General features: G+C 41.6%; 1 protein-coding gene across 2 annotated transcripts; it reads left to right on the forward strand.

Annotated features, from left to right (window-relative positions):
* Positions 1-1,711: 1,711 nt before the first annotated feature.
* Positions 1,712-3,913, forward strand: LOC115816963 (ladderlectin-like). Of its 2 annotated transcripts, none has more exons than XM_030780160.1 (6): positions 1,712-1,801; positions 1,964-2,022; positions 2,216-2,313; positions 2,485-2,619; positions 3,388-3,499; positions 3,706-3,913. In XM_030780160.1, exons 2-6 carry the CDS (start codon positions 1,971-1,973, stop codon positions 3,771-3,773), a joined length of 465 nt encoding a protein of 154 aa, XP_030636020.1. In that variant the 5' UTR covers positions 1,712-1,801; positions 1,964-1,970; the 3' UTR covers positions 3,774-3,913. The 2 variants fall into 2 exon arrangements, with proteins under 2 accessions (XP_030636020.1, XP_030636021.1); XM_030780161.1 differs by having other exon boundaries at positions 1,716-1,801; positions 2,219-2,313.
* The last annotated feature ends 8,769 nt before the right edge of the window (positions 3,914-12,682 follow it).

The following is a 12,682-nucleotide window of genomic DNA, read 5'->3' on the forward strand; positions in this document are numbered from 1 at the left end:
TTGATAATCCAGGCATAATCATATCAGTGCTCTGAAAAGGCCTCACAAACATATGAAAGTCTCTGTCCCAACTGATAATCCAGGCATAATCATATCAATGCTCTGAAGAGGCCTCACAAACATATGAAAGTCTCTGTCCCAATTGATAATCCAGGCATAATCATATCAGCGGTTCCGGTGTCATGCCTACACATAGAACATTTGAAATCATGCACTTTGCTCTCAAAGTTGAGAGATACATCAACTGTTTCCAAGAACAGCAAATACGGCAACTACATTCATGCAAAGATTGTTAATTAGATCCAAAACCAACCCAAAATGAACCCTGCTTATCAAAGAGGAAGAAAATTCAATATTGATAAATTACGCCCACTCACAATTGACCAGTACACATGTAAATAGTTGACTGCACGTACTCTCATCCAGGTAGAAAGGTGAAAAGGGAATCGAAGTGCTGTTTTATATAACGCCTAAGGCATCAAGATAAAACTGAGGGAATAACTTTTCCCTCTATTGTGTCAGCACAGCAGATAGCATAATATTGTTTATTTATAACAAACAGTCAAACACTTGGTCCTATCAATGGTCCTCTGTAGTGGTTGAATTCTCTCATTTCACCATGAATCCTCAAAAAACCCCCAAAAAAACCAAAAAAAAAAACCCAGACTTTCTGTCCAAATTGACTGATAGTTGGTCAATCACAGGGCCAGTATTAGAGCCATTTAGGGTCAAGTGCCATGGTTGACAGAACTCTCTTCTGATGAGTTTCCGTATTCAACTTCCACTAAAGGACAAAGCTCTCCTGATGCTGAGCATTTAGTTTGGGATTGGCTTGTCAAATTATGTGTGGGTGTGAGAGATCAACTGAGTTCAGCAACGAAAAAGTAGCTTGATGAAATCCACAAGGTTATTTGGTATTTATGTAGGATTTGGCTCCTATTCTGTCTGTGTGGGTGCAAATGTCTGAGGACTTTATCCTTTGCCTTATGCCATCAGGGCTCTGAAAATGGCACACAAACATATGAAAGTCATATTATATCTGTCTGTATTGTATTTGGTATAACTGGTGCTGAATCACACCTACACACAAGTCTGTTCAGTTACTCAGTTCCAAAGGAAATACCTGACTACAGGTCCTTTGCTCAGGTCACAGGGGATCTGAATACCGTTGGTTCAGTTTGAAATTTATGAGAATGACGTTTCATTGTATGATCTCAGCGCATTGGATAGGGTAATGGAGACATCATGTTTGGTCATTTATTGTACATATATTACATTTGTATTTAGTTTCTCCAATTTGTCACAAAAACACCAGAGGCGTAGCCCTTAACACCCTTTTTCAACTGGGTTATAAATTTATAACATCTCTTGAAATGTTGTTTTCATTTGATTGATACATCTGTTAGGATATATATTTCAATGACACTTAAATCCCTAAACATTTGTTACAATGTCATTATTCTACATTTCTAACATTTGCAAGAGACTGCCACCATCTTTAATGATTTCTAAGTAGTTCTTAAACTCCAAGAGGAAAAGAGAGGGAGATTTATAACCTACAAAAGGAAGACTCGTGAGTGTAGTGTATCCGCCCTCCACTGTGGTGCCCAGCAATGGATCCTATTGCATGTTTGTTATGACTATCAATACAAACATACTCCTATCTGAAAGAGCCTCAAATATTGATTTGTCCAGTTGACTATTTGTAAAGACGTCATGAGTGAAGGCGAGAGTGCGCATAAAGGCAGCGACATTCTGAGCCTCGAGACCCATTGAAACTAAAGTTTCTTGCCTTTAAGAGGTATGTATTCAGTCAGTTCCTTTTTTTTTTTCTAGGGCTATGCACAGTACTTTACATTACTGGTTGTCTTATGTTCTCATTCATTATGCTGTGTATGTTCTCTTTAGTATGATTATGCAACTTTTTATTCATTTTTTCTTGTCTAATTTTTTTTTTCACCAGTGCAGCAATGGCGATTTTCACCTGGTTCCTCTGTTTTTGCTTTGCCCTGGGAGTTAAAAGTGAGAGAAGCTATGATAACTATATTAATTAAGCATTTCAAACACAGCTCATCTCCCTGTACATGCTATTGGAACTCACTGAGGGCTTTTTTTCAATTGAATTATAATCAATTCTCTCTGTGAAGATTATAAAGTTGTTGGGAGACGTTCAAACACACACATTCATACATTCTGCATGTCATGAACCTTGTTGCAGGAGGAAGTGCTGCAGCCTGCGATGAGGGCTGGGACCAGCATGAATCAAAGTGCTACAAATTCATCGCAAATCCAGTAACATGGTCTGACGCTGAGGTACGTCACACTCATTCAGCTATTCTCAAAATAACCAACACACACGGACATTAACGCAAACACCAACTCTTAAAAATAAACACACCCACACACACACACACACACACACTGCAGCTCCAGTCTTTCTGAGCACCAGTCTTTCTCTCCCTGTTGTTTACTCTGCTCCTGTAGCTGAGCTGTTTGAATTCTGGAGGCAATCTTGCTTCGGTGCACACCTTTGAGGAGTACACCTTCTTGCAGAAAATAGTCCAAGCAACTGCTGGGAAAATGGCTGAAGCTTGGATCGGAGCGCAAGACGCTACACAGGTTTGTGAAAGGGCGTCGACGGGGCGTCGACCGGGTGTGTTATCTCGGCCCTGGACCAGGTGGACCGGGTGGTGCAATTTGTTTTTGTTTTTTTTTGTCTTTATTCCTATTGTTATTCCTGTACTCACAATAATGAGATGAAATCTGGAAAATAGGCCTATGACAGTCTGACTGTTAGTCGGCTTCGGCCTGTCGACCTATTGTGTATGATGGACTATCAGATATGATGGCATCTCATGTAAAATCAAGAAACAAAAAGACAGGGAAAAAAGAGAGAGCAAGAACATGAAAATGCAAGAAAACGCACATTTTTTTTTTAACACACGCCCAGTTTAGACCTTGCGTTAATTGCGATTTTGGTGATCTGATCACGAGTGGACGGTTCTAAAGTACAGGTGTGAATGCATCCAATGTGCGTTGAGGTCTCATCGAGATCCAATCATTCAGACCACATTCGGAGGTGGTCTGGGTCGCATATGACCACATTCTTTTAGCAGTGTAATCTAATAGGACCTATGCACTGTGACACAAAAACGAGCCAACCAAAAACAAACTGACTTTATTTGTCACATACACACTGAGCACTGAGCAGTGAGATGGAGCCTCTGCATTTAACCCATCCCAACACCAGTGAGCGCGCACACACACACACACACACACACACACACACACACTCTATGAGCCAGGAGCAGTGGGCGGCCACCGTCGCCAGCGTGAAGCCCGGACACAGTGATATTCAGTCACCCCAGTCATTTTCTTTCTGGACAGGAGAATGTGTGGCTCTGGAGCGATGGGTCCAGGTTTGACTACACTTACTGGGCTCCTCGGCAGCCGGACAATGCCGGCGGGATTGAAGATTGTGTGCAGATGAATGCACAAGGTACTCCATATCCTCTGTATTCTTAGTCAGAATGATAACTGCCTACTACCTCACCACAGATAGATGCATCATTATTATTGTGTTTTGTAAAAGTTGATTTTAGAGATAAAACCTGTTACCTCTGACCAGAAAATGAGACATAGGAGGCAGACTGTGGTTTTACTGCTGCTTACATCGAATACATTTTCTCTCTTTATCTGCTCTAGCTACACATCAATGGAATGATTTGCCGTGTTCTCGGGAGCTTCCCTATCTGTGTGAGAAAGACTTGTGAAACAGCCCAAAGCTCTCAAAATGTCTCTCGGTGCATTAAAATCTGATTCCATTCCAAAATCAAGCAAACCTCTCAGGCAAAAACAAATCAGCTTTTGCCTAGATTAAAGAGGCTTAATAAAAACCAAAGCAAACCTTTTATGTAATCTGTGTTTGATTTTCTGACAACTGAAGCACAAAATTCTAACACGATTTTAGTATATTAGGAAGATACAAACATACTTTTATTGTACATTTAAAACCTGAGTGATAATCTTCATAAAAAATCTGATGCAAAAGTTTCAGCTTCCATGACAGATGTTTTACTTTTAAAGTTGCATTCACAGTGTAAATGAACCTTTAAAACTGTCTAAGATTTTCAACATTAACATTACCATAAGACGACCATGTGTTATCTGAAGGTATAGCGCAGTGAAGGTCATTCCACTGAAGATCAGTTAGTGAATTTACTATTATTGCCTGTTGTTTCCTCCTTTATTTTCATTTGCCGGATCAACAATAAAGCTCCTCCTCTTTATCTGAGCCCCCTCCCAGCACACACACACACACACACACACACACACACACACACTCACACACACACGCACACACACACACACCCAGCTCCTCCCCCATAAGCTTCGGCTACGGTTCCATATCTCTGCATTGGCTACTTAGAGATGCAAGCCCGACTCTACAAATCGCATCTCACAAGTCTATGCAGGTACCGCGCCAGTTCTGAACACTGCTTGCAGGAGTCAGACTTTTCTATCCCTCAGAACAAACCACATGAGACATCGATGTTTCTTATTTGGGCATTCTTATTAATGTTGGAAAGCAGCAAGAGGATTAAAATAGAGACAGATGAAACTAGACGATGACAGCAATTGGAAACACAGTTTCTATGACATTTTCACTTTATAATATACATTGCACACGGATATATAGCTGAATGGTCTTTTTAACGCTGGGATGCAACTCTTGTGAGATACCACCTACAGGTTGTGACATATCGCGTTAATCTCACGCACCCTTCATCCTATGGAGCAGACAGGGAGGGGATTGGGGTGTAACACTTAATTTTGATAGTCCACTGTTGACTCTCAACTATGAATCAGTTGAGAGTCAGCAGTATATCGCTTGACTCTCACCAAGCTTGTTTCACCAGAGTAGCGACATGTACTCAACGAACTGTAGACTATAAGGGACATCTCAATCGCCAATTCACAGACTCATCAGTCCTGTCACTGCACTTTACTGGCTCTCTGTCACAGACTCATCAGTCCTGTCACTGCAGTGCCTCAGGCACTTAACTGGCTCTCCGTTACATACTGCGCCCACTTTAAAGCTCTGCCTCTTGCATACAAAACTTCAGCTAGTGTCCTAGGTAGCTCCAAAAGGAACAAGGCATTCTAAAATGACATCTACAGTACATGGCTGAACCACTCATTGAATCAAAAAGCGATACATTTTGAACATAGGCGGTCTTCTTCAGGACAGCAAGCAACAACCGCGTTACATAGACTTTGTGGCCAATAGAAAGAGTAGGAAAATTGCAGAGTAGATGTTGGAGCTGAAGAAAAAAAAGGCCGGGGGGGGGGGGGGGGGGGGAGAGAGAGGGGGGGGGGGGTACCAAACAGGTCTGTATAGTGCAGAAATATCACATAAATAATGCAATAAACAAATCCTTGTGATGAAATCTTAGTATTCCGTTATGTCCACTGATCAAGACCTTGATATGTGGAATGCCAAACAAAGAGTCATTATCGCTGTGGGCCTCTGCAAAAATGTCTCGCTATGGGATAATCATGTTTGAATTTCAACATGACTTATATAGAACCTGACCATCAATGTGAAGTAGGCTACCAGGTCTCAACAAGCAGTGTGCTACGCCACAATCAAAAGAAATTCCAGAGGAGATGGAAAAAAAAGGGTTGCAAAGCCTTTTCTAAGGCTCTGGGACTCCAGCGAACCACAGTGAGAGTCATTATCTCCAAATGGAGAAAACTTGGAACAGTGGTCAAATCTTCCCAGGAGTGGCCAGCCTACCAAAATTTCTCCAAGGGCGCAGCAACGACTCATCCAGGAGGTCATAAAAAAAAAAAAACAGGACAACATCTAAAAAAAACTGCAGGCCTCTCTAGCCTCAGCTAAGGTCAGCGTTCATGATTCAACAACAAGAAAGAGACTGGGCAAAAACGGAATTCACAGGAGAGTAGCACGGCTCAAACCACTGCTAATTAAGAGAAATATTAGTGCTAGTATCACATCTGCAGAAACAGCACAGTGATGACCCCCAAGCCTTTTGGCATAATGTTCTGTGGACAGACAAGTCAAAAGTAGAACTTTTTGGGGGACATGGGCCCAGTTATGTCTGGCATAAAGCGAACACAGCATTTCCCAATAAGAACATCATACCAACAGTCAAACCTGCTGCCTCAGGGACTGGAAGACTTGCTATCATTAAAGGAGCCATGAATTCTGCTCTCTAGCAGAAAATCCTGAGGGAGAATGTCCAGTCATCAGTAAACGATCTGAGTCTGAGCCATAACAGGTTTATGCAGTAGGACACAGATGCAAAACGCAAGAGTAAGTCGCCCTCAGAATGGCTCAAAAGAAACCAAAGGAAGGTTTTGGAGTGACCTGGTCAAAGTTCTGACTGGAACCCCATCGAGACGCTGCGGCAGGACCGTGAATGAGCAGTTCATGCTTGAAACCCCCCCAGTGTTGCTGAATTACAGCGATTCTGCGAAGGAGAGTGGGCCAACATTCCTCCACAGCGATGTGAAAGACTGAGCTCCAATTGTTGGAAGAGTTTGGTTGCAGTTGTTGCTGCGCCAGCAGTTTTTTTAATTCAATAATTACTTACCAGTTATTCCTTTTTCACATGGGTGATATGAATGTTGGGATATTTTTTTTTTCCTTCAGTCAAAGAAATGATCATTTAAAAACCGTATTTTGTGTTCACTCAGGTTCTCCTTGTCCTATACTACTATTTGTATGAAGATCTGAAACCGTTCAGTGTGACAAATATGCAGAAATTAGGGAAACCAGGATTGGGGGCAAATGCTTTTTTCACAGCACTGTAAGTAAAAACCTTGGTTTGTAAAACATTGTCATTGTTTAAAAGTACAGGATCTACTGTTGTAAGTCGCTTTGGTAGGAAAGCATCTGCTAAATGGAAATCTACTGAGAAAAGTAGAAAATTCTATTTCTTAGGAGAGCAAAGCCAGCCAGCAACGGATTAGCTATACTTATTCGCCGCACAGGTAAGTGTAGTGTGTTAAACACTAGATGGCAGTATAAACCATATATGTGTGTGTATATGTGTGTGTGTGTGTGTGTGTGTGTGTGTGTGTATATATATATATATATATATATATGTGTGTGTGTGTGTGTGTGTGTGTGTGTGTGTGTGTGTATGTGTGTGTGTGTGTGTGTGTGTGTATGTTTATATGTATATGCACACACAGGTAAGTGTAGTGTGTTAAACACTAGATGGCAGTATAAGCCATATGTATATGTATGTGTGTGTGTGTGTGTGTGTGTGTATACAGGTAAATGTAGTGCATTAAACACTAGATGGCAGTATAAGCCATATGTATATGTGTATATGTGTGTGTGTGTGTGTGTGTGTGTGTGTGTGTGTGTGTGTGTGTGTATATATATACAGGTAAATGTAGTGCGTTAAACACTAGATGGCAGTATAAGCCATATGTATATGTATGTGTATATGTATATGTATATGTATATGTATGCGTGTGTGTGTGTGTGTGCGTGTGTGTGTGTAATGAGTATGCAGAGGCTATTTTTTATTTGCTATTTTGTTCTGAGATGAGCATTTCCTTGATCACATTTGGAACTTTAAGTTTTCAAAATGGCTATGGTTCTAAGGGTTAAGGGCCTATTCAGTGTACAGTGATAAGAAAGGCACTTGGGTGAGTGTGTGTGTGTATGTGTGTATGTGTGAGTGTGTGTGTGTCTGTGTGTCTGTGTGTCTGTGTGTGTGTGTGTATGTGTGTGTCTGTGTGTCTGTGTGTGTGTGTGTGTCTGTGTGTCTGTGTGTCTGTGTGTCTGTGTGTGTGTGTGTCTGTGTGTGTCTGTGTGTGTGTGTGCATGTGTCTGTGTGTGTGTGTGTGTGTGTGTGTGTGTGTGTGTGTGTGTGTGCATGTGTCTGTGTGTGTGTGTGTGTGTGTGTTCCTGGTGAGTCTATCTGTGTTATCAGGGGCTGCTGACAGCAGTGGTCCCTTTCTGCTGTTTGCTGAAGGTGTGGCCTCGGATCATACCGACCGGCTGATCTTCATCACTCCAAAGCCTGAGAGGAAGACTGAGAGAGAGAGAGAGAGAGAGAGAGAGAATGCAGAGAATGCAAAAGGAGGCAAGACTGAGAGAGAGAGAGAGAGAGAGAGAGAGAGAGAGAGAGAGAGAGAATGCAGAGAATGCAAAAGGAGGCAAGACTGAGAGTGAAAGAAAGAGCAAGTTTACAAAGGTACAATGCTAAAACAGTGGTCCAACTCAGGGACGTAGGAGTCAACATAAAGAGAGGGGGATTGGTGGCCTCCGGGTCCAAAATGCTACACAATGCTACACCAGGTACTGGGGTTGCATGTGGGGAGGGCTGAGAGGCTGACAGTGGGACAGTGCTCTGCTACCTCCTGCCTGAGACAGCAGCACTGCCTTAGCAAAGGCATAGTGTCCCGCACCACAGGAGTCCAGCCTCTGGGACAGAGAGAGACCAGAGGCCTGGGGCTGAGAGGAGATGGAGGTAGTCTGAGCCATCAGTTTCCTCAACTCCTAGAGAGGAAGACAGGCAGAGATTTGAGATTTTACATTGCCTATAATACATCAATTTATCCATCTCGGTTGGGTCCATATTAAGTGATGTCTCCCCACACCCCCTCCCCTACAGAGAAATCCCCACTCCCTCCTTCCCCTTGCAACCATACGCACAAGATATACATTCTATTCTTCATAAGGACATACAAAGCTCTTCGTTAACAACAGAACACAACATGTGTTCAACACACCATACATTCAGAAAAGACCTCAGATCATTAATAAGTTTAAAATAAGCAAATTCCACTCTAAGGCGAGCTGAAACCAGACATGTAAACATTGTAACCGGGTCTGTGAAACCCTCCCCCTTTATTCTATTTCTTCCTGTAAAGCCAACCAGCCAGTTTAGCCTGACCAAAGATAAAATTCACCAGACACCACTTAAACCACTGAACAGAAGTGTACCGTGGCCCCAGTATAAAGAGTCCAAAAGTGAAAGTTAAACCCAGTTTCATACAGAGCCTGTGTAGGAGTCCAAAAACAGGGTTCAACCAGGAACGTTTTGTAAGCACATGTTGTACCGTTTCTGGTCTGGTGGAGTGACAGTCACTGGTGTCGTCTGGTGGAGTGACAGTCACTGGTGTCGTCTGGTAGAGTGACAGTCACTGGTGTCGTCTGGTGGAGTGACAGTCACTGGTGTCGTCTGGTGGAGTGACAGTCACTGGTGTCGTCTGGCTGGAGTGACAGTCACTGGTGTCGTCTGGCTGGAGTGACAGTCACTGGTGTCGTCTGGTGGAGTGACAGTCACTGGTGTCATCTGGTGGAGTGACAGTCACTGGTGTCGTCTGGTGGAGTGACAGTCACTGGTGTCGTCTGGTGGAGTGACAGTCACTGGTGTCGTCTGGTGGAGTGACAGTCACTGGTGTCGTCTGGCTGGAGTGACAGTCACTGGTGTCGTCTGGCTGGAGTGACAGTCACTGGTGTCGTCTGGTGGAGTTAAGGGCAGGGGCTGCTCCCATCGGGCGGGGCCTGGACCAGTGGCTTCCCCATGTTCTGTGCTGCTTCCTGAGACAGGGATGATCGCGGGCACCTTCACACCAGCTGAGCCCAGTGGCACATCCGATGCCCCCAACGACATGCCCACTTCCATGTCCTCATCAGGGAGGAGGCCGCAGGTGAGCGGTCAGAAAACTAACATCCCTATGATAGCACATAAACCCAACCTCAGACATGGACCAAAGGATCAATATATTATGGACATTATCATTGTTGAGGTAGTTACTCAAAAAACGTAATTAGTTATGTTACCAATTACTTCTTTAGATTGTAATGAGATTACTTTACTTTACTCGTCACTCCTTTTGAAAAGTAATTACACTACTCATTACTTTACTTTACTCGTCACTCCTTTTGAAAAGTAATTACACTACCCATTACTTTACTTTACTCGTCACTCCTTTTGAAAAGTAATTACATTACTCATTACTTTACTTTACTCGTCACTCCTTTTGAAAAGTAATTACACTACCCATTACTTTACTTTACTCGTCACTCCTTTTGAAAAGTAATTACACTACCCATTACTTTACTTTACTCGTCACTCCTTTTGAAAAGTAATTACACTACTCATTACTTTACTTTACTCGTCACTCCTTTTGAAAAGTAATTACACTACTCATTACTTTACTTTACTCGTCACTCCTTTTGAAAAGTAATTACACTACTCATTACTTTACTTTATACGTCACTCCTTTTGAAAAGTAATTACACTACTCATTACTTTACTTTACTCGTCACTCCTTTTGAAAAGTAATTACACTACTCATTACTTTACTTCTGAGTTACTCTCTACAACCACAAAGTCCCCACTTTACCACATTAGAATACCAGGACAGACTGTTATTACACCCTGCTCACATCTACAGTTACCTGCATAGTCCTTTCATTACTTTGTTTTCAATGCGATAGTTTTGCGTTGTGCTTGAGAACACTGCTTAGCTGCTCTAAAATAACTGTAAAGCGGGGCCTCATTCATGAGTTCGCATTTTGGTCAGTGACCAAAAATAGACACACACGGGTTTAGCCATCTAATGATAACTATAGTGTAGCGACATTAATCAGGATGTTGTCATTTAGCTTCAATGGTTAGCTACCAGTAGTTCTTGCGGTAGCTGGTAATACATTTTGGTATTATTATCAGCCAACAGCTGTGTTATCTGTATGTTGTGATTCAAAGTAGCATTAAAGCTCTCCATATTGTTGTCCTGGTTGGCTACACCGTATTGTCGGGTTTGGTATTTTCCTGGAAAACACTTATGCACAAACCACCAACGATCAACATTTTTCTTCTGCTGGGTGTTTGTGTAGTTGTGTAGATTTGAGTCTATAGAGAGTCAGACCACTGTTGCCACCTTACAGTTCAAGCCAAGAGCAATGAATTTAGGCGGTAAAATTAATTCTCTGAGTTAAAGATCTCACAAACTCTCACACACTGATTATCCTAATGTCAGAGATACAACACACACTCTCACACACTGATTATCCTAATGTCAGAGATACAACACACACTCTCACACACTGATTATCCTAATGTCAGAGATACAACACACACTCTCACACACTGATTATCCTAATGTCAGAGATACAACACACACTCTCACACACTGATTATCCTAATGTCAGAGATACAACACAAACTCTCACACACTGATTATCCTAATGTCAGAGATACAACACACACTCTCACACACTGATTATCCTAATGTCAGTGATACAACACACACTCTCACACACTGATTATCCTAATGTCAGAGATACAACACACACTCTCACACACTGATTATCCTAATGTCAGAGATACAACACACACTCTCACACACTGATTATCCTAATGTCAGAGATACAACACACACTCTCACACACTGATTATCCTAATGTCAGTGATACAACACACACTCTCACACACTGATTATCCTAATGTCAGTGATACAACACAAACTCTCACACACTGATTATCCTAATGTCAGTGATACAACACACACTCTCACACACTGATTATCCTAATGTCAGAGTTACAAGACAAACTCTCACACACTGATTATCCTAATGTCAGAGATACAACACAAACTCTCACACACTGATTATCCTAATGTCAGTGATACAACACAAACTCTCACACACTGATTATCCTAATGTTAGTGATACAACACACACTGTCACACATTGATTATCCTAATGTCAGTGATACAACACATACTCTCACACACTGATTATCCTAATGTTAGTGATACAACACACACTCTCACACACTGATTATCCTAATGTTAGTGATACAACACACACTCTCACACACCGATTATCCTAATGTTAGTGATACAACACACACTGTCACACACCGATTATCCTACACTGCATTTCTTATCCTGTGCCAAAGTTAGATAAAAGTTTTTCATTCTGTCCAGCGTACCTTCTACGACAGAGTATTAGGGCAACATTGAGGGAAAAAAAATTCTGAGATTTCAGGAATAATGTCGTAATATAACTAGAATAAATTATGACTTTATTCTCAAAATCTCAGACACTAAATGCCTTGTGATTGTTCTGCAAACCAATTTCCCCACGGGGACAAATAAAGAGTCTATCTACCTATCTATCTATCTATCTATCTATCTATCTATCTATCTATTTATCTATCTATCTACCTGTCTACCTGTCTATCTATCTATCTATCTATCTATCTATCTATCTATCTATCTATCTATCTATTTATCTATCTATCTACCTGTCTACCTGTCTATCTATCTATCTATCTATCTATCTATCTATCTATCTATCTATCTATCTATCTATCTATCTATCTATTTATCTATCTGTCTACCTGTCTATCTATCTATCTATCTATCTATCTATCTATCTATCTATCTATCTATCTATCTATCTATCTATCTATCTATCTATCTATCCATCTATCTATCTATCTATCTTTGGGTTGCAGTCCTACTGCTGGTCTGAACTTGTCTTACACAGGCAGATAGGGCAGTACCATAACTGAGCATAAATTACTCTGAACCAGAAAGTCATCTCCCAGAATAATGAAACATCGCCCTCTAGTGTCCCAATGTGTCACTTCAGTTTATTTGTGTTGATACAGATTTC

The sequence above is a fragment of the Chanos chanos genome, chromosome 7, assembly GCF_902362185.1.
Source record: "Chanos chanos chromosome 7, fChaCha1.1, whole genome shotgun sequence".
NCBI classification, from domain to species: domain Eukaryota; kingdom Metazoa; phylum Chordata; class Actinopteri; order Gonorynchiformes; family Chanidae; genus Chanos; species Chanos chanos.

Bases quoted from the DNA above. Each gene is read 5' to 3' on its own strand.
- LOC115816963 (XM_030780160.1), top strand. From the start codon at position 1,971: ATGGCGATTTTCACCTGGTTCCTCTGTTTTTGCTTTGCCCTGGGAGTT. The intron at 2,023-2,215 runs GTGAGAGAAGCT...TGAACCTTGTTG, and splicing joins CTTTGCCCTGGGAGTTAAAA to CAGGAGGAAGTGCTGCAGCC. The intron at 2,620-3,387 runs GTTTGTGAAAGG...CTTTCTGGACAG, and splicing joins GAGCGCAAGACGCTACACAG to GAGAATGTGTGGCTCTGGAG.